The sequence below is a fragment of the Anopheles funestus genome, chromosome 3RL (assembly GCF_943734845.2).
Source record: "Anopheles funestus chromosome 3RL, idAnoFuneDA-416_04, whole genome shotgun sequence".
Taxonomy (NCBI): domain Eukaryota; kingdom Metazoa; phylum Arthropoda; class Insecta; order Diptera; family Culicidae; genus Anopheles; species Anopheles funestus.
The window spans coordinates 39,054,893-39,081,507 of NC_064599.1; the positions used below are offsets into that span (position 1 = coordinate 39,054,893).

The following is a 26,615-nucleotide window of genomic DNA, read 5'->3' on the forward strand; positions in this document are numbered from 1 at the left end:
CCAAACCTCATAAACAACGTAAAACAATACAGAACGGCATGGAAAGGCATAACTTCATTTTCCCTAGAGGCAATCAATCAAACAAAAATCACGCAACTTCTCGCTCACCTGTGTAACAGGCATTGGACACAGTGCCGGACCCAGAGACATACCAGTGACCAAGGGTTTCCCGGTAGCTGAAAATCAAATTGTTACACAATGTGACGCACTTTTCCACACACGTTCGATTCGATCGGCTGCTGGTTACGGAACCGGCAGCGGAAGGAAATGTTGATGCAGCTTCCTTCCCGTACGAATATTCAGTATCATTAAACAGCCGTACCAAATGCTTCCCTAACGTCGGTGAGCAAACTGACGATATGGAAAAACAACAACAAACATAAAAACCTGATTTTTTCTCACAGTCCCAATTATTTCTACCGCGCAGGAGGAGTGAACACAATTATATGGGCATACACATTAATTGTTAATGAATTGCATGAAAAATCATTTACAAATGAATAATGCCCATTTGGCAGAAAAAGGATGTTAATGAATGTGCAGCCAACCGTTTACAATCGGTTCCGCACAAATCATTATGTAATTTCCTTTGCTTTCTCCGAATTTCCTTATCACGTAGTACTACGTGGTATGGATGGGTCAAAAATTGTTCTAAAATTTATTTAAAAAAAATCTTATTGCACTGAAAAGAGCGTTTATAACCTTAGCACATGATACAGTGTAAACATCATAAAATGCGCTAATAAAATTATAAACATTAATTTTTATATCTATAGAAATAATTTACAGGAGTTTATCGTTAAACAAAAACTTAATAATTAAAGAAAGTTTTAATGAATTATGCTTTCACATCTAAATGACACTTAAAATTGATTATTTTGCGTTAATTTTAAAGGGAACATGCATCAATTAAATTACAAGTGGCATTATACAAAAACGTGCCCTATCTTTAACATTCTTTAAATTAATTAATATATATTTTTTCTACTCAGCACTGACAAAGCATAAATTTAAAGAAAAATTTAAAAGGTCCAACTAATTTATTCTTAAAATAATTCAACGACATCAGCACGCATCCTGTGCTAACTTTGCTATTATTTTAAGAAAATATAAAATGCATGAATGAGGTTATATTAATCATTTGTTTCGATCTCATCTTAAAGAAAACTTCAGCATACCCGAACTTACACATGAAAAACCACGGAGCAAACGTTTTCTTAACATTACGTAATTCAAACAGTCTGCGGCGGATATGGTTTAGGGGACAAAGTAATATCAAATAGTCCGGCCCAATATCTTCTTCTTCTTCTTGGCTTAACGACCTTACAGGTCACGCCGGCCATTTCTGGCTTACTAGACTTATTTTACCACGTAGCCGGATAGTCAGTCCTTGCTACGGGGGGACGGTCCGAATGGGATTTGAACCCGGTCCGGCCGTGTGGACTGGCGCCGTTTATCACATGCACCACCGAGCCGTCCCCCCCGGCCCAATATGTGAACTCCATTTTCTACTTACGATCAGTTTCATTCATCGATATGTTATTCCTTCGCTTTACTGTTCTAATAAAAAATAAAACTTCACACAGACAATGCATCGCAAGCCTGAAGGGAAGAGATTTGCACTTTGTGAGATATTCCTTTCTAGATGCAACCAATAAAACAAAAACAAAAAAACGGACAAAAAAGCAGTGTTAATGAATAAAACACAAAATGGCCAGCGGTACGACACAACAGACAGTGAGCAAACTGTGCCTAAACTAACTTTCTGAACCGCACCATCTCTGGTACAGAAAGCAAACGAATAAACAGGGTAAAAACCAGCAAGAACAAAAAAAACCATCCACCCCCAAGCTACCGATACCTGGGAAAGGATCAGCATCTGGAGCTAGTTGGCGTATTGCCTCGCAGCAACAGCAGAAGGGAAACCCGACCTTAAAGGGTGAAGAGCTTATTGCTTTAACTTTTATTCCGCATTGTTGCACGGCGACCCACACCATGTATGTACGGAGTGAAAACCACAGTATTTTTCAATTCTTACTTTGCCGTTTTGGTTTGCTTTAATTTTCTCCACCATATTTACGCCCATTCCCAATCACCTACCAGAGTTCTTTTTTTGTACTTTTGTCCTGTTTTGTGCTTGTTTTTTTTCCTTCTCATAGAACATCTAAAGCGCTATATTTTCTATCTGTAACCGGCCGTGCGCCACAGTATGGTATAATCAACACAACACAATTTTAACGGAAAAAATGTGCCCTAAGCCCCGGCTCTGCCAGATGTAATAGAAAAGTGTTACATAAACTTTTGCTCAACCGCCGTGCGCTAACATCGGGGGCTCCCAAAACTCTCTCTACGTGTAGGTACCGACCCAGAATGGTGAAATCGCTCTTGGTAATGGGATTTAAAAGCAGGCGAATGGGGAAACATCGAGACAAAGAATTTAATTCACTTTCCGGTTTAGCCCGAACACTAATCACGATGCGGTGGGAAGTTTTAAGCTTTCTGTTGGAAGATGGAAAAAATACAGTTTTGCATGTTAATATAGTTAGTAATACCACGATTATACTTCGTGAATTGAGTTTATTCAAATGAAATGGCTCAAAAAGAAAGCGTACAATGGAATATACAGCTTTTTAGCTGTAAGTTCTTCATTTACATTATTTTTTTCACAAAATTATGTTGTAGATAATATGCCTTTCTACATTTTTGTTTAACTACACAATTTGTTTCATTTTTGACTCTCAGCTTCCGGATTCAAAAAAAGCTTCCCATCTCTAAATGCATCGCTTCAAAACAAACCCTTCAATTAGCATCGCAATCAATCATATTCACGCGAAATGTTATAACTCCCAGGGAATCGCTCAAAACAAACGCAATATTATTACATGCCTTTATCGTATCGTTTCGACGCATGAAAATCTCATTAGCGTTTCTATGCCTTTCTATCTATTCACATATGCTACATTTTACAACCAGCAGCACCCGGATATCCTCCAGTTTGATAATTTTCACACGCAACACTTACACACATGCATGCGAACTTTCGTACATAAAGGCGTACGAGGCAAAATCATTATTTTCTCATTTTCAACGCACGGTAGAAGTTGGAGATTGCAGCTAAATATGTCAAGAAATTTTGAAAGGCACGTATGACGCTGCTGTGCGATCTGCTAAGCATCCTGACTTCGATCTAATGCACATTTTGCTTTGTGTGTACGTTCCTCGAAAATCTCAAAAGCTTACCTCACCTAACATAGTATATCTTCAGACGTGAGAAGTAAATTGTACGTCTTTAGGGACTAAGAGACGCTTAAAATGTGATTGTAAATCATTACCACTAATGCGATCACAGAACGGTAAATGGTTTGGTCGATGGATAACACACGTGTCATTGTTGTCGAACCCGGCCCTAGTTCAATAAGCGAGAACCAACTGAAGGGCGTGATAAATTAAAGTCACAGGTAGAACTTCTTACACAAATCACACAATTCACCAACAATAACTTTCACTTTCTTTTCCGTGTGAATGTGGAGATTGTTTACCGAGAGCACCAGCTGTACCGATGTCCACCGTGTCGTAAGGGATTTCAAAAGTTTCCTTTACGATACCTCAAATACGGTGTAAATGAGCATATAAATCATATTTAAATCGGATATATTAAGTAGGTTACCTTGTAGCGTAAGAAACTCTGATATAATACTTGTCTTAGGTACCATTTGGGGTAAGTCGTATGCTGGTTTTGTGTTGTTTTTTCTTCTCAGTTTTTATGATAAATGTGTGACGTTCAGTACATTCTCGTATAAAATTTTAAATCACTACGAGGCATACATGTACTCATCGATTATGTTTTATATCGTATGTTTTTTTAGCTTAAAGAGAAATAAACAGTAAAAAAATGTTTAAAAAAACAATATTTTAACATCGTTCTTCAAAGATTGAGGTTCCATCAATGTCAACTATACTGAAAAATTCGAAAAAAAACCTTAAATAGATTATCTTCAATTCAAATAATAAACCCATCTTTAATTGAAAATGTGCCTGTTCAATGATCAAAACTAGTCATTCTCATAACTATGTATGCATAAATTCTCGAAAACCTGTATTTGATTAGAAATTTTCATCAAATTTCGACTATTCTTAGCAGCATATACAGTAATACATTAGAAATCCGATTATCTGAGTGCCTTTTACCCGGGTGTAGGATCATCTCTTTATGAGTCAAGCTCCAAAGGTGATTTCGCAAATAAAATCCAAAACCAACGAGTATAAAACATTGAAGTTCTAATAGTGAAATTGTAATATCCTCAAGTTCTCGTCTCATCGGTTTCAAAAATATTCTGTAATCATATAATATACATATTCTGACCCACGATAGTTACTTCCCTAATTTCTCACGGAGTAGTGATTTTCGGTGTGAAAATTATTCTTCTGTCTTGATGTCGTGTTTGCCAACGACAATCAGCAAAACCTCAAAAAAATAAATATTATAATTTGAATGCTGTTTTTGTTTTCCCTCGAGTTGCCGAATCTTAAACTTTTTTAAAAAAGGCCCGAGCTACCCGATTTTAAATCCGAAATCTTTGGAATTTTTAGCGCGTATTTTGGGATGGTTAGCGATCTATAACAAAACGTTAATCTGGCATCTCATCTCTCGTTCGTTCTTTATTATAATTGGCATAATGAAGTTAAGCTACGCTCTTGACGACGAATCTTCAGGAAAATTTCGTGAGGTCTTTTTCCTTACTTTCTGTTGCAGTTTACTGGTACTTCTACTTTTATTTGTTAAACATTTTTAGTTTCATTTATTTTTTTATTTTCAAAGATGATTTTAAAAACGAAACTAAATTTTAATCGCCAAAAAATTTGTTCACAAAATTGTTTTATGTAGCGTATATATTTCCTCTTAAAAATCATGTCAATTCAAAAATTACGGTAGTTTGCATTTTAAAAAATTACAAAAATAACATAAATTTCGCACCGTTGAGTCTTAACCTGTCTTTAATGAAAGTTGTCATTTTTACGCAAAAATACTCAGTTTAAAAGCCTGTTCTTTTGTCTTTGCTAAAATATTTTTCTTCCTTTCAATTTCTTGCTCACTCATCAATATACTTGGCAGCATGTGCATCGTCTGGAGCAGCTGCAACTCGAATGAATAATTCATACTCATTGAACCAAAGTCATCGTTCCCCGGCCAAACGAATAATCCCATAGGACGACAATTAAAGCAGCATCTGTTAGTTAGCTAAAGAACGAACAAAAAAAAACCGGAAGGCTTGCATCATCATACAAAAACATCCCACAAATGATAGTGGAGTGCATCGTACAGAACAGGTAAAAAATCACCGTCCATCTATCTGGCTTTACTGATATTATGCACACCCTGTCGAAGAGTGAGGTGAACAAAAACTGGCAAACCAGCAACCGAATAAGCGGTTGCAAATCAACAACCATTGCAAAGAGTAGACGCAGGAAAAAGACATACGACGTGCCGCAATCAATCCCCATCGGATTCTCCAACGGGTCGAACAAGTCGAAAAGTTCATGAAGACGATCATCGAAACGAGTGTTCGAACACACCACCGGGCTACCGAACCGGATGGGAAATAATCCGGATGTTGTTTTCATTTAAATGTAAATTTTCCAATCATCCCACAATTTTCTTGCTACAACATTTGAACCGTCGTGTACCCCGTGTGAACCCGGAAACCGAACGGGAGTCGATTGTGTCTGGTGCGTTTTCTAGCTGACAGAAGTTCAAAACTCTACCAGACGCGCTCATATACCGATACAAATTGCTTCTCATCTTTCTTGCTGTATGCCGGTACCGGATACTGGGGCAAAAGGTAACACAAATCATTCGCACTGGTTGTCCGCATCCGTGACTAAGCTATCTTCTATAGCGAACCCGGTAGATAACGCATTTCGTAACCGATTTTCTCAAAACTAAATCAATACGGCAAGTATTAATTTAAGGAGCCTCTTTTAAACCGTGAGAATGGGGAAAGAATTGGGCAGCTTAGGAGTCTACCAAAATGTGGATTAAAGGTTAGCTTGAAGTGGTACATTTCGATAAGCATTATTCAAGGATTAAAAGATCATCGCAGAAAACAAAAATCCTCATGGCTGTGTCCTGTGATTAGTTTCCATCGCTATTTTCACTCAATTTCAACCTTCACAAATGTATTCTATTGTTTATTATTTTTCAACATTTTTATCATAATCTATTGGATACTATTCATAGACTTCCCGTTTGTTATCAGTTGAAAATCAGCGAGCATGGGAGAAAAAAAACATTCCCATGCTTGCCATTTTTCCCATTTTCCACCATTTGAGATAGGCTTTGCTTTGTTTCCTGCCTTTTCATTTCTCCAACTCCTCCTACCGCCTTTCTCACCAGCTCTTGAAAGCAGTGCGATCAAAGAACAACCCATTCATTATGCTGAAATACTTCATGCTTGAAAGCGTCTACATCGGCATTCATCCTACAATCGCCATCATCGCCAACTGGTTTGTATGGTGCGTTTGGTAGCCGTTTCCATCGTGCAATAGCAGAGAGAAAGAGAGGGAAGCAGCAATGGAAAGCACCTTTTATGTAGCCAGTTTTGCTGGGCTATCGGCTTTTCGTTGCGTTGTTTGTAGCTTCCATCAAACGAGCATCACCGAAGAAACACTTACAAACCTTCGGTCGATGGGACGATGGAGGAATTTCTCGAACGTACCATCTTTCACCGTCGGGTGGTGCCGCATTTTTTTGTTTTTCCTATCTAATTAATGAAGCATGGTTTGCGCAAGAATATCATCCACGCTTTGACTGGCTTTGTACGTTTATTATCCTGCCTTAAGCGATACTTAAACGTACTTTAAGGTCAAATGGCCAAATTGAAACCCATCTACGGGCGAGAAATCGCTGTCCATGGCGGTTCGTGCGTTCTAGGCTGGGTAATGTTGTTTTATCGACTCTTGAAAATTTAACAACCATACCAAAACAAGACGGCTGACGAACCGTAGATTCAGACAAACATTGGCGGATTGTGTTGGGTTACTAAGAAAATTCTGGACTATGAAGCATTGTGTGTAAATAAAGGAAATTGTTTACATTTAAATCACAAATGAATTAAAATTATTTGTTACATTACTCAAGAATGGAGATAGTATTGCTAAACCAAAGTTATACGCCTAAAAATTAAAATTAAACATTAATAAACAGAATTATTATTAAATGTATTAAAATAAATTAAATGATCAATTTCATTACAATAAAAAAAACTATTTTTTTGTATTAAGAATCTTAATTTTTAATTCAACTAGAAAAACTCAAATACAACAACTTTGCAATCAACCTGAAATGATTGTTCTTTGATCCGGAGTTCTTTAAAGCTTCAAAACATCTGCTGCATTTACTTCGACAAGACTATTGCAATCAATCAAAAGAACCCATCATGTTTCATGCTTGCCTTAAATGAGATCAATTAATCTATCAGCATAGAAACAAAGAATTGAGGTAGATTGTTTTTATCCCAAGCACTTTACCTTAAAGTTTAACTTTAAATTACATACAATCCTATAGATAAGCTTATCTCAGATAAAACAGATAAAATTTCAATTTAACTCTTGTACAACTTTGTAGAAGAAAAAAAAGCAAATACCATCACAATACTTACATCACTACATACGCTCAATCTACTGCATAGCAACACTTTCCCACCAATCCGTTCGTGCCCATCAAAGTAGATTACTATCACTCCATTTCGGAGTTTGATGATACAGTTGTGCTCAGTATCTATGGCCCATCTTTACCACCATTGAGCTTAACGATACCTACTCCTTACCAGTCCTAATCTGCCTACTCCCACAGAACGGACAAACTTTTAGTACCACTTGTAGCAACAGACGAAACATCTTACCGTAATCGTTAAGTGCCGACATCGAGACAAGTGTCTTTGCTCAAACACAACCTCATTGTGTCTATATTTGATAGGTCGTAGAGACGGACAACGCACTTGCTTCCTTATTGCCGCATGAACTTGCCCGGCTTTGGAATAGCTTTCGTAATTAAACAGAGTCCTGATCCAAAAACAAGCTATGTACTAACTTAGTCATAATTGTTCTCATCCGTATGACCTTCTAGCTAATTCGTACACGTTGGCGATACCTTTTTTAGCTACATTCCTTTGAGTAGCAATCCCTCCTCCCAGTAAGGTTGTCATATTAGCCTTGTATTGACATTTTACGCTACTCGAACCACTATCCAAAAGTAGCTTAGCATCCAATATATACCATGTTTGAAGATACACATGAGCGCATAATCTTTGCAAGGTGCTAACAAATTCGCTTCGTGGGATGCTCCCGGTCATGTTCTTCCATATCGTCACAATCCACCAGGCGTCTCCATCGACATTGTATGTACAACCTACCAGGCGTCTCCATTGATTTTTACCGAACACGAAAAAAAGGTTTACACTGTATCCAGTTCAGCTACATGTCCGGGAAGGGATTACCGAAGGGGCACGGTAAAGGGAGAAGAATCTTCTCGACTACCCACTACACACTAAACAAAAAAAAACACATGCTGTAACATAATGTCGCTAATAAAGCCGGATGCTTCACGGTGTATGCGTTCCATTACGAAAGTGGAAACCGAGAGTACACATTGTCACCGGTACATTCTTTATTCTTTGGGTGGAAACAGAAGAAACATGCAAACCCACAACGGCATGGGTAGAATGTTGAGGTACCGTACGAAACCTTCCTCATCCATGAAAAAAGCCAATCCTTTTCTCTTCGGTTTAAGTCCTTAGGAACTTGATGCGTAGGAAAGGTGCGCGCCCTTCAAATACGGATAATCATTTGCCACAAGCACTGTGGGTGGTAAAATTTGTGGAAAAAAGGCAGTAAAATCGCTCTCACAGACACGAATAAACGGCGATCAGGACGAACAGACAACAATGGACTTGGGTGTGTAAACAATGGCGTAAGTAGGAACTCGTTCTCGTTCACCTTTTACAATACCGTTCCTGTGTCCGTGTTTCGATGGGTGTTCTTGTCTACATACCCTGTCACCCTTCACCCGATAGACCTTATTTACATTCATACGTGCGAACTCAGCGGCTGGTATAAGCTACCATAGTATGAGTGTGTTTTGTATGCTTCTCATCTTTCTCTTCTTACCACGAAGAATAACCCCAAAACTATGCTCATCGCACCAAATATCGTGCATTACAAAAAAATCCCCATTTTTCTTCTTATTGTCCCCATCCTTGTTAACATTTATGCTTTCGATAGCATGGAACAAAAAAAAATAATCCCATCCGTTTCCGTTTCTACCGTTCTTGCTCTGTTTCATTCGTACCCATTCGTACGAATGAAACCTTTTGCTAAAGATTCAAATTCTAACCCCGATCTGCGCTGCCTAGCACTGCCGTAAGTTCTAAGTTCAATCCTAATTCATTCGCACTCTTTCTACGGTAAAAGGGTTAATCTTTCTAGCCGGTCGATAGCGGTCTGGCAGTGACCTTTTCTTTCACTTCCAATGTCGGAAATATATTTGGAGAATATTTCGTTTTATTTTCCTGTCCAGTTTGAAGGCAACGATGGTCAAAAGGGGGTTGTTTTTATTTTTCCTATATTTATTGAGCGCACAAACGCTGGTAGCTTTTTTGGATAACATAAGTGTCATGGTCGCAATAGCATACAATTAAAAATCACCATTTATTTTTGGTATTTTATGGTTATTGTGCAATTACATATTTTGTGGTCGATGTGGAATGATTAATTTTATTTATTCTGTTTCACAAAAATTTATAAATGGAGAATTTTTATAAACTAATGTTTGCGTCTTTTCTTCCATTTCAGCCATAGTCAAGATACCAAGACAACAAATAGCCTTTTACTCAAGTTACAGTTTGTTCATTATGTCTCGTATAATAGTTTATCTAGACTTTTTTTAAATTTCCCCCTTTTTCATCGATAGAATAACGAATCAAAATTTATAAACCTATTTGAAAGTTTCTCTACGGAAGTCATTTTTTTTTGTTTCTTAAGCTTATATTTAACCCCTTACACCGTCATAAAACATTCACAGCAGAACAAGATTCGTAACGTTTTGTTTGCATATATGCTATTCGAAATGTTTGCAAAAAAAGTCTCAACACCTTTTGTCCACAAGTACCACACTTCCTGCGGGAGGGAATCTTTCGGTAGATGAAATCGCTTTCGCAAGCACAAATTACGCGCATTTCCTCGCAGCACGAAACCCAACGGACACTGGCGTGATTTTACCGCGCGTCCTGTTCATCATTTTCTTTTCATTCGTTGTCATTTTTCTCGCTTCCTTCTCACGTTCCCCGGACGTGCTTGAGAGAGCGGCCAAAGTTCTGCACGACTGGTGAAAGGATTTGTCCTCTTCGTCCACTTCAGTTAAGAGCCTTTTCTGCATTCTCCACACCACGTCACGTCGGATCGAAGGTGAATGTAGGGGACTTGGTTCGCTTAGGAGGCAAGCAAAAAAAAAATCTTGACAAAATCCTCTCAAAAGCCCAATCCTGTCTGAGCCGCAGTTTTATACCAGAAATAGAAGAACAAAATAATAACTAGAAACATCCCAACGATTCCCCTTCACCAAGGGGAACGGAGAAGACACATACACACACAGAGAGAAAACCCGCCCCAAGCCTCACTGATCCACTATTGCACGCGATCATCCCAGAAGCAAATGCACAATATTATCCATTATTATGATTACAAACAACGGGTCCACCATGAGACGGGCTGAAAACTCCCTCGGTTTTGTGGGTTTTCGCTTCCTGCGATCGAGCACATGATATGATACCGGTTCCCTTGCCGGATGCTGCTTGAACGGTACTTCAAGGGCCACGCTTGTTTTCTTTCTATCTACCAAGACGCAGCATCGGTAGTGAACCGTCTCCGGCTGTCATGCCCCACGGAAAGCACCCGCAAGGGAGAGCAGCGGGAAGAGAAGTTTTTCTTTCTTCTAGACCTCATGAGGCCTCGAGATAAAACTGTCTGTGTTTGAGCATGCTTACACGCGCCCACGTCATATGCATGGGGCAACACACGGTTTCATGTGGGCTATTGTCTGTCCGGGTTTTCTTCGTTAGCAAAAAGAGTTGCATTTGGTTCAATGCCAAAGTGGAGCATCCCTATTGCATGTGCATATGCATCGTGTTTGAGTTTCTTGACTTTTTCCCCCTTATTTTTTGTGTTCGTTTGTGTCAGGTTCGCAGAAATAAAAAGAGGCTTTCCTCGAGCGGGAAACTTTAACAAACAGATGCCTTTCGTCTGTCTCAGCAATAGTTTGAGTGGGCTTGAAGTAGCGCAGGGATGGAAGCAAACGAACACTGGCCCCCTTCAAACGGTACTGCATCCTTGTGCGCTTCAAACCAAACACCCATACCGATGCCTCATGTCTTATTCCTTTCACTAGCAACCTAGTTACCGTTGAGTATCGCATCACTATTACGATACGGGGTTACTAGCATACAAAGCAAAACAAAAAAAATCTCCCCACCCACACACACAAACACTCTTGAAATGCTCCCCAGAGTAAAGAATGTAAATTTTACTCACCGTTTTCTTCGCCCCAACGTTCGCTACATCAAGCGAAATGTCAAAACTGTGCGGGGGAAACTGTACGTCCAACTTCTTGAAGGGACTCGGTCGACTAGTGCTGCCTAGTCAGCGGAGTACAGCGCACTGCTGCACTGTTTCACCGGTCTCTACTTAGTTAACTCTTGTGCACGATTTGATTTGACACACTGATCCCAAACACACGTACGCACACACACACAGTGTCAAGCTGTCATATGCCACACGACACCGCACACGGCCTCCTTTGATTCTGTCGGGCGGCAGTTTTCCTTGCTTACTCTCACTTTTCCTTTCCCTTCATGCAGATATGATGGTGGAGGTTAGCTGATAGATATAGCTGCTGGGAAATTCACATAAAGTTGTAGGACGATAGCTGTCAACTTTAAACAAAAACGAAAAGACCCCTGCTGCACATTACACCGATTGGTTGGTTCGCACAAAATGAAGAAAAGCACCACAAACAAAAGGGGAAAAATTACCCACCAATAGGGGTGAGGTTGAAAGTAATGAATGCACAAATGAAAAACGGGTTTACTATACATATTAAAAACGTTCATGCAAAATCAAAATGCAAGGATTTTAAAAATTAAATCAAACCACAGTAAATGGAATTAACAGAAGCAAATAAAAAGCAATATCATTTTGTGTCTTTTTTTTCTCAATTTCAAACTTCTATTACACAGTCAAAAAGCAAATATAAAAAAAAACACAAATACACAACATCGTCTGCACAAGGGAATTCCCACTTGTGGGATGCTGCATTGGAACGTGTGCCTGTTCATTTGTTCTTTCACAGCATCCATGCACACCCGGTGGGATCTGCAGCTGTAGAATAGCGCTTTCTTCACACCAATTGAATCGGTCACTAGTGCATCGTTATTGTACCCAGCCACAAAACGCTAATGGAACATATTTTCTACACAACATTCAGGTAAAACAATCACATTCATCTATTTGTTCCCATTTGCTTTTGTATTACAACAAATGTAGCTGTGAAAAAAGGAAGAAGAACAAAATACACTTACAAACTAACACACTTATTTCAATAGATTTGTAATCACTTTCGCTTAGTACACTTCGGCACCAGCCCGCAGAAAGATGGCGGCCAGCTTCTGCACGACTGCACGGTCACGACGGAACTGCTCCCGAACACGATGGCGCATCTCCCCAGTTCAGGATCCACTCGACACACAATCACACACAAGCACAGGATACAGGACGCGATGTGAAGGAATGTTACGATGAGAAAAGCCGAACCGTTGGTGAGTTACCGTTTGCCGGTTTCGGGTTCCACTCCACAACCATCTGTAGAGCGATCGATGAATGAACATAAATATAGAATACGATTCGATAGCTTTGAAATACAATTATTATTGTTTTTTACAAAATTTTAAATTAATCTTGAACAATTTCTACGAACATTTTCTCTTCATTTTCCATTTCGTAGGGTAGAAAAAGTAAACAGAAACAAACAGAAAAACACTTTCAAACTGACAGATGTCAAATAGGCTGACGTCATTTGTATTATGTTGCGTGCAGTGATTTCTAGTAGGAAGAGATTAACACGAATTCCAGGAACGAAGATTTGTCCTGCATAACGAATAGAAGAGAGAAAACTCACGTTGTATTTCGGCAATCATTAAAGATGGCATTCTATGTGATTAACACGATTAAGACAAGAATAGTTGCTAATATTCTCCCAAGCGGTGGACGACTATTAAACCATCGTATCAACGGCGCACATCAGCCAGTTCGATCCGCCGGTAAATGGTTCCCGGATGAGCAGTTTATCGAGCAGTTCAAGGGTCCAGTCATGTACCCGGACGCGGTGACATCCCGCTGGAAGCTGCCACCATGGAATAGCAAGATCGCTCCGATCGAGTGGACGGTACGAAATCTGAAACTCAACTTTGGACCACAACATCCAGCTGCGCACGGTGTACTACGGCTGGTGCTGGAACTGGACGGTGAGACGGTGATGCGGGCAGATCCACACGTCGGTCTACTACACCGTGGGACGGAAAAGCTGATCGAGTACAAAACGTACACCCAGGCGCTGCCCTACTTCGACCGGCTCGATTACGTTTCGATGATGTGCAACGAGCAGTGTTACTCGCTCGCCGTAGAAAAGCTACTAAACATCGACATTCCACTACGGGCAAAGTACATTCGCGTACTGTTCGCAGAAATTACCCGCATCCTAAATCACATCATGGCGATCGGTACTCATGCATTGGACGTAGGCGCACTGACACCGTTCTTCTGGCTGTTCGAGGAACGCGAAAAGATGATGGAGTTCTACGAACGTGTGTCCGGTGCACGCATGCACGCTGCCTACGTTCGACCTGGTGGCGTTGCGCAGGACCTTCCGCTCGGACTGCTGGACGATATCTACGAGTTTGCATCCAAGTTTGCGGAACGATTGGATGAGGTAGAGGATGTGCTGACTACCAACCGTATTTGGGTGCAGCGTACGGTTAACATTGGTGTGGTATCAGCGGCTGATGCCATAAACTACGGTTTCAGCGGTGTCATGCTGCGTGGTTCCGGTATCAAGTGGGACTTGCGTAAAACCCAACCGTACGATGCGTACGATCGGGTCGAGTTCGATGTACCGATCGGTACGAAGGGTGATTGCTACGATCGCTATCTGTGCCGCATCGAGGAGATGCGACAGTCTCTGCGTATCATCGACCAATGCGTGAACCAGATGCCAGCCGGTGAGATTAAGACGGACGACGCTAAAATAAGTGCACCATCGCGGCTTGAGATGAAACAATCGATGGAAGCTCTTATTCACCATTTCAAGCTTTTCACGCAAGGCTACCAGGTACCGCCCGGTTCCACCTACACCGCCGTTGAAGCACCAAAAGGTGAATTCGGTGTGTATCTGGTATCGGATGGTTCCAGCCAACCGTATCGCTGTAAGATAAAGGCACCCGGGTTTGCACATCTGGCCGCACTGGACAAGATCGGCCGTCATCACATGCTGGCGGATGTGGTGGCTATTATTGGAACGCTTGATGTCGTGTTTGGGGAAATCGATCGCTAAGCTTCAAACTAAATTTCTGTTCAAATAAGCTCCTGAAGTTGGGAGCTATATTTCTTGACTATAATCAATAAATCGAAACAAACTTAAGGTATTTCCGTATCATTCTGGATTACAATGTCCTTAATGGATGAAATACAAGCACACATAATGAAAAATTCATTCCCCCCTTTCAGGTTCATCCGTTTAAAGCACTCACGAAGGGAAAAGCCGATGGAAAAGCCGAGAGAAGGAAAACAGAGAGCATTCGACCATCTCAGCTGTTTCGGTGAGAGTTTGGAAAATCCTTTTCCAGGCTACCTCAACACCACCGAACGGGTAGCTTTGAATTGCCAGATTGCCACGTGAGAAAGTGTGAGAGATGCGGGAGTTTATCAGCCCCAAACAACATTGCCTCTTGCTGGTGTAGATGAACAATCAACGAGCAAGAAGGAGAGCGATTAAATGTTGTGTGTATCCTTCGCAAATTCTCTCTCCCAATCCCTATGACTGCTATTTTGTTCGTTGGTTTATTTTGCCGGCCGGTGTCGTCTGACGTGCCGCCATTACGACAGGCACATAACGTGTAGTACATAAGCCGTTCCGTACATGCCTTTTTGCCGCAACAGATTCCGTACCTGTTGTTGTTGTTATCCTGCCGGTGTCGCCGGGTTGTGCTGCTGGTTGTAGGCAATGGGCACGAATAAAACAGCCGTGATTTGGTGAATCGTGATTTCGGTGATTAAATTTACGGAATCGACCTCCGCTGGATTTTGTTGCGCGGTAAAAATGAAACATTTTGCTTACTCTTTGTACCGGCTTTGTTTAGTTATTACTCTATTTGTTTAGCAGAAATAAACATTACTAAGGTAAATATGGTACTTCACAAGGCATAAAATTCCAATGCAGTGTTTGGCAAACATACATTCATTTTTGGATTAACAAAAAAAAATACATCAACACTCTATACAAAAAAAGGTTCTCTATTGGCGTTGTAGCGCTGCCTATACTCATTGATATGTGTTAAAAAAACGTTTTTATAAAGCTTGTTAAGCGTAGATATGCAAACAGCATACTCGGAAAAATTTAGTACATTTTCATTTCATTAGGTCAAAACCTTAAACGTCATGAATATCAGGATGAAATTTAAATCTATACTAAAAACGAAATTTCACTACAAATTGCAAACCCGTACCCACAATTTCTAGGAAAACTGATTGAAAATTCACCATAATATCATTTTATTTAAATATAATTTTACTCAAAGTGAATGTAATAGCTAAACGTATGCAATGCCTTTCAACATTTTACTTGCTTTTCAAATTTCTTTTTAGCTTTTGGAGCCATTTTCAAAAACAACCTAATATCTGTATTACTTGTTCCGTACAACATTGTTACGGTTTTAAGTGTTCGATAACTTAAAACCACTCTCTGTTTAACCCTGTTGTGTCTGACCGTCTTACCAAATGATTTGGTGGTTTGATCAAACAATACCACAACCACCGCTTGAGCCCAACACACACAGCGGGAAAGAATACAAGCTACGCAAACTTTTTGCCAACCAGTTACCGTACGGAAGAGACAGACAACGAACACATGCTTGACGCAACCACCATCCAAGCTCTCGTGCCTCGTGTTCGCTTAAACCATCAGCAATACAACCCGCAATCAACCCGAAGTGATCAACCTCATCCCTCTCTCTCTTTCTGTCTCTCTCTATGTGTGTGTCTGCCAAGCAGCCCAAGCCACAACCGTTGGATACTTGCAAGTTTCACGACGTAATCAGCGTAAGCATAGTCGCTGTAACATACTACTTTGTTACCCCTGTGAGCCAACGTCACAAGAGATGACATTTACTACTCCCACGGTACACACGGCCTGTGGCCATGCCCTGTCTAGGTTGATTGTCTCGTTTGCTATCGTGCGCTCTGCTGATCTTTAGTAATTTTTAAACTAATTACATAAACGAGTTACTTCCGCTGGCTCGAAGCGTTTTCCGCCGATGCGTCGGTGAAGGGTTTGAGGTTTTCTAATGCTGTTTACCTTGATTTGTAATTCTTTGCCAGCAACGAGAATTTGTAAGATGTACAAAGGAAGCATCGCTGAGATTGTTTCAAATTACGAATAGAAGGCTCCGATGGTTGCTATGTTTAGGTTTGCTATGATCTGTAGAAAGTTTGTATAATTTTCCTTGGTTTAATTCAAATACAAAAATACCTAGAACTGCACCTAATAAACCACATTTAATAACTTACTCATTTAATTGCTGAAGATTCCAATAGTCATTTTGCCCACCCGGTCAAATATGCTGAATAAAACGTTCTACTGATATGGAATTCCAACCATCTATAAAGCGATTACCGGCGTGAAGAAAATTCCATAAATGTTCATCGAATCGACCGGGTAAAAATCACGCCCGCCTCGGTACAATCGGCATGCCAAAGTGTGCGATAATCTACTTCATTTCATAAACTGTCAGCATCCACCCCGGACCGGTATCACGTCCAACGTCCAGACTTTGATGGCAATAAAAAAATGGTTTCCTTCATCTTTCCTTCACACGGTAAAACAGGATTTGCTACTACAAAGGATTCCAATTAAAAAATACCTCCAGTCCTATTGCGTAAGCAAACCTGGAAGCTGGTTTCTCAGAAAGAATAAAGCACTACGTATGTGGAGGTGTGTGCGTCAATTGGAAATAGTTCCCAACCTTCAGGGGCACGTTGAACCACTTTGCACTTGGTGACACTTCCGTTTGACCATTCATAGCTCCACCTGTTTGACCAGCCACCCCTGTTCGACAAAATGAAGCAACTCCCTGTATGAAAAGTAAGCGTGTGTATATGTGTGTGTGAGAGGGGAATTTTTTTCTCAACTCCTCGCCACAGCCTACCTCATACTCATGTGTTTCACCTTTGCGGAATCTTTCTCACCTGTCAGCCCACGTTACCATGTCAACGGAAGAGGTTTTTCCGACCTTCTCCCACACGTTGACACACTACTGACAGCGCTCTCTAGCGACACATTTAGAACATTGTTCTTCCGCTCGGTAAAGGTAAAATATTTTGCTCATTCAAAATTGCATTCGTCTTCTGCATATTTATCCCATTCATTCGTGTGTACCGTGTCTACACCGTTGGGAAGGTGGCTCGTACGGATGGACCAGAGCAGAATGTGAACGACGGGTAAGTTATGCCGAGAGGTTGGAATGGTGGGATCCTAGTGGTCGGTCTTTAAAATGGTTGACGGGATTTTTCCTTTCCACTGACAGATCGTCGGACGCTTTATGGTGAGATAAAAATAAAGAGCAAAACGAGAGTGAGAAGAGGAAGTCGAACGACGATTTACTATTTTTCCCGTAAGACCCATGCCATGATCTCGAAAAACCCCGTACAGACACGGATGACACGGCTGGCAGGGAAATGATAACAAACCGCTTGTCCTCCGTACCGAACGTTGGGTTGCGTGGCACAGGATTGGATGGGATTTGCTTATTTGCTTTCGTCGAAAAAGCGTCGCGCTTCAATCCAATCGAGACTGGGTTGACTGTTATTTTGAACTTGTTTCATTCGCTTTTTTTTCTCCACCCAAAACCCGCCATGTTAGAACGTTTTCCGTACGAAAAACGGATATCGGTGCCATGCAACGTACACATGCTGCCAATGGTGTACACCTCCATGGGTTTGTTTGCTGTTTGGCAAGAGATAATGATAAATGTACACGGGATGGTTGTAGTCGTATGGTTGCACCCGGGCAAGGCTGAAAAAAGCTCGATTGGAACGCGAGGCCAATGTGCTTTATTTCAGCCAACTCTTGCGTGAAGCTGTACCGCTGATTAAAAACGTATTTTAATCTCAGTTGTTGGTCGTAAACTGTGTATTAGCATAGTGGAAATGTTTCTTCATCGTTTGTCCGTCGTAAGAAAGCGTCACAATGTGAGTAAATAGAACTAATACCTATTTTGCATTAAAATAAAAAAAATTAATTATTATAAAGCATTTTGCGCGATAAACAGGATATAGAGGAGATATTAATTTGTATTTGTATTTATTGGAATTGGATTTGTATGACAATTTATTGGAATGGAAAGATAAAAAAAGAAAAAGAAAAGGATAGAATTAAATTATAAAAAATGACTTCATTGTAATTCAAATAAAACATTTTAGCTGAGTATTATCAGCAGACATTAGTTCTACCACAATAAAACAATATTACTATACTACACAGATAATTTGGTCCATATAAGTGCAGGCCCATAAATGATCATGTTTTAGGAAACATTTACATTTAATATACTTATTTCGTTTCCTTATTTACTTTTTCGTGTTACATTGCTTGGGCTATTCAAAACCCCTGAGAGAGTCATGTCAAAACCGGAGTTACAGTGTGGCTTGTCTTGCGAAAGTACTTAGAGCGCGGATGTTATGGCAAAACGTGATCCTTGTCTCAAGCCTCGAGTAACATATAGCTTCCAAAAAAATACTTCAGAGAAGACACAACATTCGTTTTTGAATATTGCGTTAATAACAAACCAATTTAGAAGTTAACGAAAATATTCCAACTCTTCAGAGTTGGAAGAAGATTTTCTTCAAGGGAATTGTTTCAAGGGAAGGGCAAATATTCATGCGCGATTACTTACAAAATAATAGGCCAAAACTAAAGAAGTTTAAGAAGTCAAACGTTTAGTGTCTCAAGTGTAAAAGATAATTTATAGTAAATTAATAAAAATTGCATTTTTTGCTTGTGTTGGTTAAGTTTTTTGTCATTTTCTCATTTAAAGCGATAAATGCTCATAGTTATTGTTTCTCGTTGTGCGATATTATATCTTTGTTTGATTCGTTCAGTTCTGCTTGGATTTCGGAGGGATTTCGTTTATTATCACTAGAACTACCGACGTTTTAACAATTTCGAAGAGTTTGAGTATATTTTATTGTTCGTTCTTCTTCTTGGCTTAACGACCTTACTGGTCACGCCGGCCATTTCTGGCTTACTAGACTTATTTTACCACGTAGCCGGATAGTCAGTCCTTGCTACGGGGGGACGGTCCGGATGGGATTTGAACCCGGTCCGGCCGTGTGGACTGGCGCCGTTTATCACATGCACCACCGAGCCGCCCCGTTCGTTCTATAGAATATATATCAGATCGTACTATAGAATATATATGTAAAATTCATGTTTCAACTACCATAGGATTGTTTAACCCGAGAAATATTGTGTTGAAAATGAATCGTTCCAGTCAAAATGACTGGTCCTGTAGTTATAGTGTTAAGGGTCATTCGTAGATCACGGTGATCGCATTGTGAGGTTTCTTATCTTGTGAATGAATGTTTTCTGTAAGCTATCAAGCATTCAATTCAACATTTAGTAGCACTTCTTTTAGGGTTGCATATCCTGGATTCAAAGCTATTTTATCTTCGATTCCTGTTTGCGCATAAAATCACGGCTTAATTGGCGTTTATCAAAACGTATCATAAGCTAGTTTAAACGCTGTCTCTGTTTGTATAACTTTGATCGATATTTGGCTATGCTTGAATATTTTACACATGTCCATTTTTCGTTTCTTAGAAAATATCGTTTTATTTTACACCTATCCCAAAAAAAACAATTTAGACACCAAAATAGGAATTTGCATACTTTCAGGCGTTTCAAATAGAACCGTACAGATCGTGATTGAAAGTTTACTAAAGATTAGCTATTTTTTTGTGAAATAAATTTATTTAATTGGTTAAAAGCAAAACAAACTAAAAAGAAGCTCACAGGCAGCTCAGGGTTGTAGGGTGATTCATTAGAAAGACAAGCAGAGATGCATCAGTCTCGGTAGCAGTATAAAAAAAGGAAAGTACATATAACGCACATTTCCTTCCGTGTGAAAGATGTGATTAGCGAGCTGGTTTACCGGGGTTTTAACATAATAACTTCAAAACTCACTTTTCCTGCTTCGTTACGCTAGAAACTTGTGCGGTGTTAACACGGTGCCAAGATAAGCAAAAATCTATTAGCGAATCTGCAAGAGTCCAGCGGTTTCGAACACACCAAAACCTCGGATCAAAGAAAAAAGCATTCGTGTAAAAGAAGACTCACCTGGTAGCTCCCGTGCATGCAACTTTGCTCATCATTACAACCGGGAGCAAAATGGTTACAACCACAAGCGCGCGCCAACTTTTGAACCGGTTCCAGTTTCATCCGGGAAGCGACGGATTACTGTACATCGGGTACAAGCTTAAAGGCCCCGAAGCGAAGGGCGAAGTTGCATTTCGGCCACTACGTACGCGCACTGACACGGAGGGATGATAATGGAACTTAACGCCATGGTAACCACGATCATCACCACTACCAGGCGCCAGCAGCAGCAGCTGGAACAGCAGGAAGCAGGAAAGGAAATTTACCGTCGTGCCACAGGGGGATGCCGCAAATTTCCGACATTGCTCGTTACGGAAATAGTTGAAAGTTTTACTTGCTCGCTGCTGCTGCTGCTGCTGCTACTTTCACCACGTTTGAAAAGCTCAGCCTCAGCTACCGAAGTCTCACGGGAGGAAGGATTTTCGGTTTTGGCGTTTCGTCGTTGCCTTTGCATTGCGTGTACAGCGACGTGTACATACCATACCGTACTAGTTACCATTATTGCCACCGTTGTACCATGAAAAGGTACGGCTGTATCTTTCCACACTTTCCCGTACCTGCCATAGACACATGACGAACGTCAACCCACACGGGTGCAGCAAACGGACGCCTAAAATCCTTTTTAGCTGCGGGCAATGTTTTCTCTACCAGCACAGCGGCGACACATTTCAATTATTTCACCAACCAGCAAGACCAGAACGAGCGTGTCGAAAATCAGACATTAAAACTTTACCCATCCACCAGGTGAACACTTTTCTTCTGAATGCCTTTCTTCTCACCCAACCCGCTTTAGAATGGGTGCCCAAAAACAAAATCAAAGAAGAAGTAGAATTAAAAAAAAAACCCCAACAAAACAAAACACAAAACTCGGTGACAGACGGTGGAAAACTTGGGCAAATAGTAATCACCAGAATTCGGTAAGCAAATATTTGTACAGACATTCATAACCAACCCTTGGTGTGATCGTTGCCGTTACGCTCCAAGAAACTCAACGTTGCTTATCATTAGCACTGGGATGCACGGGCAGTAAAAGCAGAGTGAAAAATTACCAAAAAAAAATAATAAATAAATAACTAGACAATTTTTTTGCGTCCGTTGTAGACAGCCGGCAGCCATTGGGTGCATAAATAATGCTAACGAATATGCATGCATGAAACAGTGTGATGATGTGAAGGTGTTCGAAAGAAATGTTTTTTCTGTGTGTGTGTGTGTGTGTGTGTGTGTGTGTGTGTGTGTGTGTGTGTGTGTGTGTGTGTGTGTGTGTGTGTGTGTGTGTGTGTGTGTGTGTGTTCTCATGCACAACGATAAAGATGTGAAAAGAGTGTAGAGTTGTTATTAGTTTCTGTATTCACAGCAGGGCCAAGAAGTGTAACTTAACAGACAGAAGGGAAATATGCCGATCCACAGTTGTCTTACATGGGAAGAAAAGATAAAGTGTAAATAGTTTTCATTTCAATAAATTTGGAATAAAATTTAAATTAAAACAAATCATTTAATTAAAAACATACTTTATTAAGGGTATAGAAGCAAGCAGCATTCTATATTTCAATGAAAAAAATCATTCAAATTTGTATATAAATTATAAATGAAAATTATAACATTCGGCGGACTTACTAAAAACATAAAAAAAGAAGAAAAAAATTAAAACGAAAAACTAAAATAAAGAAACAAAATAAAAATAAAGGAAACAAAATTATTTGCTTTATTTTGTGACTTTAAAAAGGACAATGTAAAGCAAAGTCTGTAGAGTAATGAGGTCTCGTAATAGAGGGGTTTTGGCAGCTCTTGGAATAACAATGAAAAATAAAAATGACAGATAGGTGTCCGAAGCTCCTACACGATGTTGTGTAGTTGTATGTGTACGGTTGTTTTGGAGGCTGCTTCAGCTGCTCGTGTAAACATGATTTTGTTTCAAGACATCCTACGGTTAATTGTTGTAGATTTTATTTTAAAACGTAATCTTTTAATAGTGTGATTATCGTGTAATACAATGCGCAATGGAAATTTATGGAATAGTGCATATATTCCCCACATTTTAACGTTGCAACGACTGTCGCCAAAACTACGAGCGCTGAAATTTGCTCAGTAAACAATTCACCAATACATAGCCAAGGACGTCTAACTGTCAAAATGAAAATCCAAGATGGCAATGTCAACAAAGCCTAATCCGCGACCTCATTACTCTACAGACTTTGATGTAAAGGCAATGAATAAATGTGATTATAAAACACTTACATTCATAGCAAATATTTCCAATAACGCATTGTGCGACGTTTCCAAAGTTGCTTTTAACATTTGAACTCCACATCACTCGAAAACAAATATGCAGCATAGTGGAGTATAGAAGCATAAGCGACTGAAAAGCAGAAGTAAGAAAAAAAGGGAAATTTGTCTAGAAAGTGGAAAGATATTGCAATAAAAATATAAGCATTACTAAAAACACCATTGAAGACAAAAAAACTATAGCTCAAAATACATTGCACCAAAAAAAAAGCAAATAAATAACACACAACAAAAAGTGAAAAAGCGAACGGAAAACGACGCTGCCGATTCTGTCTGGTTCAACGAAACAGAAATAGTTTTGCATCCATCCATCCCTTCCCTAACCGAGCGGACTTAGTAGAAGCACCCAGGGGTGGCGTGAAAAACTGACACAAACGGAAAACGGAAACCAAACCGACGACAGTTCCCTTTCCTGTCCTACTTCGTGCTTGATCATCGTTCTTTGCCGCTTGCTGAATCAATGACGAACTACAGGCGCGCTCTTGCACAGGAAAGCGACAAAGTCAGCTTAAGGCAGGGTCACATTGAATCGTAGTAGCACTATGTTTAGGGCTGATGAGTACCGTACTGTGAACTTAGTAGGCGAATAATGGTAGGCGATGCTTTAACGTTACCAGCCAGAAATTGTTCGATGGAGACGCATGGTTGTTTGTACTTGTGCCACGTGGTATGAGACGATAAAAAGAAAATTATAATTCAGTGGCACATTTTAATCATATACGGTTTGTCAAAATTGGGCAAGATTTTTTACTCAACTATATATATTAAATTTTATTTGACACATTATTGTCTTTAACCGACCATGCCCGGTGTAAGCAAAAAAAAGCAGGAAATGGCTTATGATTGGAAATGGCAATTTTTGCAAGAGCCGTAATAATCAAATTATAGAATAAATTTATTAACGTCTTTGTAATAAACCTTTGTAAACTATGTAATACGAATGAGTTAAAGAAGTAAAGGACCGGGCGCTTCATTATTATGATTATATAATCTTATCTTAAGTTTTCACGATATTAATTCCCACACTTAACATTAATTTAAACCATTTCGTTTCCAGAATGAAATATTTTTACGACCGCAACTTTAACTTTAATCCTTAGAAACACATAGGCATTCTCTTCAAACCAAGTGTTCTTCTCTCCCAAAAAAGAAACTCCGCCATTTCCCCACTAAAGCACAAGAAGAAAATGTGGACTTGTTTCAACGGAAAGGAAATGCTCGTTATGAAAGTTTTGCTCTGGTTACGAGCTGATCACACTACACAACGGCACCACAAACGATGGACCAAGTTACCGAGCATTGCACGAAATGTATGGTGCGAACCGTAGAAACTTCTCTGTCGAACATGAATAAGACTTCCGGCAAACATTTTGGCATCATTTTCATCCAACCAACCAACTGCCATCGTTACTGGATCAGACACAGAAAGTGGTACATTTCTGCTATACAAATTCACCCTCATACAATATCCCATTTCCTTTTCAATTTGGGCAAGGTACCGAAACCGATAGATGGAATCCATCAATGCGTTTCGTAATTCCCTCCTAATTCCATTGCGGTGCGTTGCAAAACGGGGACGGCACGGTACGTAATTACCGCTTTCCAAATGAAGCACGGCCGGAAACGGAAATTTCAATCACACTGTAGATGCTAACGCAAATCAAACAGTTGGTCGTGTTGACGCAACACTAAACAGATTACGGCAAAGAAACGGTGTTGAACAAAGGTCGTAAAAATATGTAATGCAATTTAATTCATTTAATGTAATTCACATGTATTATACATTGTCTCTAGGTAGTTATTTAGATTTAGAATTTCTTATTGTACAGTTGCTTAAGTAAATTTTTATTACAAAAGTGATAAATAATCGTGCTGTAAAGGACCTTCTTCATTCGTTGACTAACCATTCCTAATGGGGTGTTTGTTTCATTACTTTAGTATATAATACTATAATCATCATTAAAAGCTCCTCCGTGTGATGCTGTGACGCTAATAGGTGCTTCCTGTAATTTGTATCTTTTTGTTTCAATTAGTAAATTAGTTGCGCAGAGCTATCGTAACATGAGACCATCATCTTGATTAAACAGAAATCAGATTTGCAACGATTGTCGTAACCAGGCCGTTAGTCTAATTGATTTGCGTGATTTTTACCATATTATTTATATACAAATATTACTGTTCTCAAATATATTCAGTTGTTCTTGGATGGTGTATAATTAAATTAATAAATAAACATTTCATATCTCTTTCTCTATATCGCCGTTTGTCACACACACATCACCGGACCGCCCATTTCATATCTTCTTCTTGGCTTAACGACCATACAGGTCACGCCGGTCATTTCTGGCTTACTAGACTTATTTTACCACGTAGCCGGATAGTCAGTCCTTGCTACGGGGGGACGGTCCGGATGGGATTTGAACCCGGTCCGGCCGTGTGGACTGGCGCCGTTTATCACATGCACCACCGAGCCGCCCCGTTTCATTATGCATGTGATTAAGGGATTTACTACGCATAGGTACTCATTCAACAGTGTTTTTTAACATTATTAATCGTTGACACAATGTATTGTTGATATAGAAAAATGCATTAATCTAATCGAACCTAAAATAGAAATAAATTAGTTGAACTAATCTGCTATGAATCTATTAATCGGGTTGTTGCGAGTATAGCTACCGGCAGGTTAAAGATATATCAAAGTAACCATTGTAGATGGTTAGGTTATTCCTTAGGTCGGTCTACACGATACGATTCTTTGATCGCCAATCTCACACAAACCGTCACAGGTAGCTGAAACAAAAAGATTGGCCTATGTTTTCGTGTTCTCACGATACGATTCTTTTTGGCAGGCTTGCTTTCTTTTCACATTTATTATGTTATTTTTCCATCCGTTTGCTATGTATAACCGGACGAACAAGATAATTGTCAAAAGTTTACAAGCGAAAGATTCGTGTTTTTCATTAAAGTTGGCTAATCTTTTCTGGTGAAAAAGATTGCCCAACTCTTCTCGAACTTACGAATAAATACAATAAAGCTTCACAGAATGTGAATAATCGAGAAGGAATCGGATCATGTAGACGGCCCTATTCAAGTGCCGACCTTTATTATAAAATTTATACCGCCCACATTTATACCACAAATTTGATTCGAATCAAATGATACGATCAGGGGCAGCCTGGTGGTGCATGTGATAAACGGCGCCCGTCCACACGGCAGGACCGGGATCAAATCCCATCCGGACCGTTCTCCCTTAGCATGGACTGACTATCCTGCTACGTGGTAAAATAAGTCTTGATACGGCCAGGCCGTTCTAACCGGCAATAAATGATACGATCTGATCTGGGTTGTATATAAAATGTAATGATCCGATCCCAACATTAGGAATCATTTGCCATCTCTAGTTAACACCCGTTTGATTGTACTGTTGGACTGTTTAGTTGTTGCCACATATTGGCGTCTGGTTGACGACTTGCTCCATTTTCGCTGTTAGCAATAATGCCCAGTCAAACAAGAAATGATACTGAAGATCGTGGAAATTGGACGACGATCGGAAAAGCTTTTGCAAAAACTGATACTTCGG

General features: G+C 39.8%; 2 protein-coding genes and 1 long non-coding RNA gene across 15 annotated transcripts in view; 2 read left to right on the top strand and 1 right to left on the bottom strand.

Moving 5' to 3' along the window:
• Nucleotides 1–12,748, bottom strand: part of LOC125768847 (uncharacterized) — a 63,645-nt gene extending 50,897 nt beyond the window's left edge. The window contains exons 1-2 of one of the 12 annotated variants that reach the window (XM_049437082.1): nucleotides 12,666–12,748; nucleotides 11,584–11,941 (exon numbers count right to left, since the gene is read on the bottom strand). The gene's annotated coding sequence lies outside the window, so the exon portion shown is untranslated. The other 11 variants (XM_049437076.1, XM_049437073.1, XM_049437070.1 and 8 more) reach the window with 11 other exon arrangements.
• LOC125768965 (uncharacterized) lies at nucleotides 1,295–25,513 on the top strand. Its single transcript, XR_007418981.1, has 2 exons — nucleotides 1,295–1,329; nucleotides 25,363–25,513. It is a non-coding gene; the product is annotated as an uncharacterized LOC125768965 (long non-coding RNA).
• LOC125768865 (NADH-ubiquinone oxidoreductase 49 kDa subunit-like) lies at nucleotides 12,739–15,682 on the top strand. 2 transcript variants are annotated; one of them, XR_007418969.1, is made up of 2 exons: nucleotides 12,739–14,744; nucleotides 14,830–15,681. XR_007418969.1 is itself a non-coding variant. In XM_049437119.1 (2 exons), exon 2 carries the CDS (start codon nucleotides 13,250–13,252, stop codon nucleotides 14,654–14,656), a length of 1,407 nt encoding a protein of 468 aa, XP_049293076.1. In that variant the 5' UTR covers nucleotides 12,739–12,866; nucleotides 13,052–13,249; the 3' UTR covers nucleotides 14,657–15,682. The 2 variants fall into 2 exon arrangements, 1 of the variants encoding a protein (XP_049293076.1); XM_049437119.1 differs by having other exon boundaries at nucleotides 12,739–12,866; nucleotides 13,052–15,682.
• Nucleotides 25,514–26,615: the final 1,102 nt, after the last annotated feature.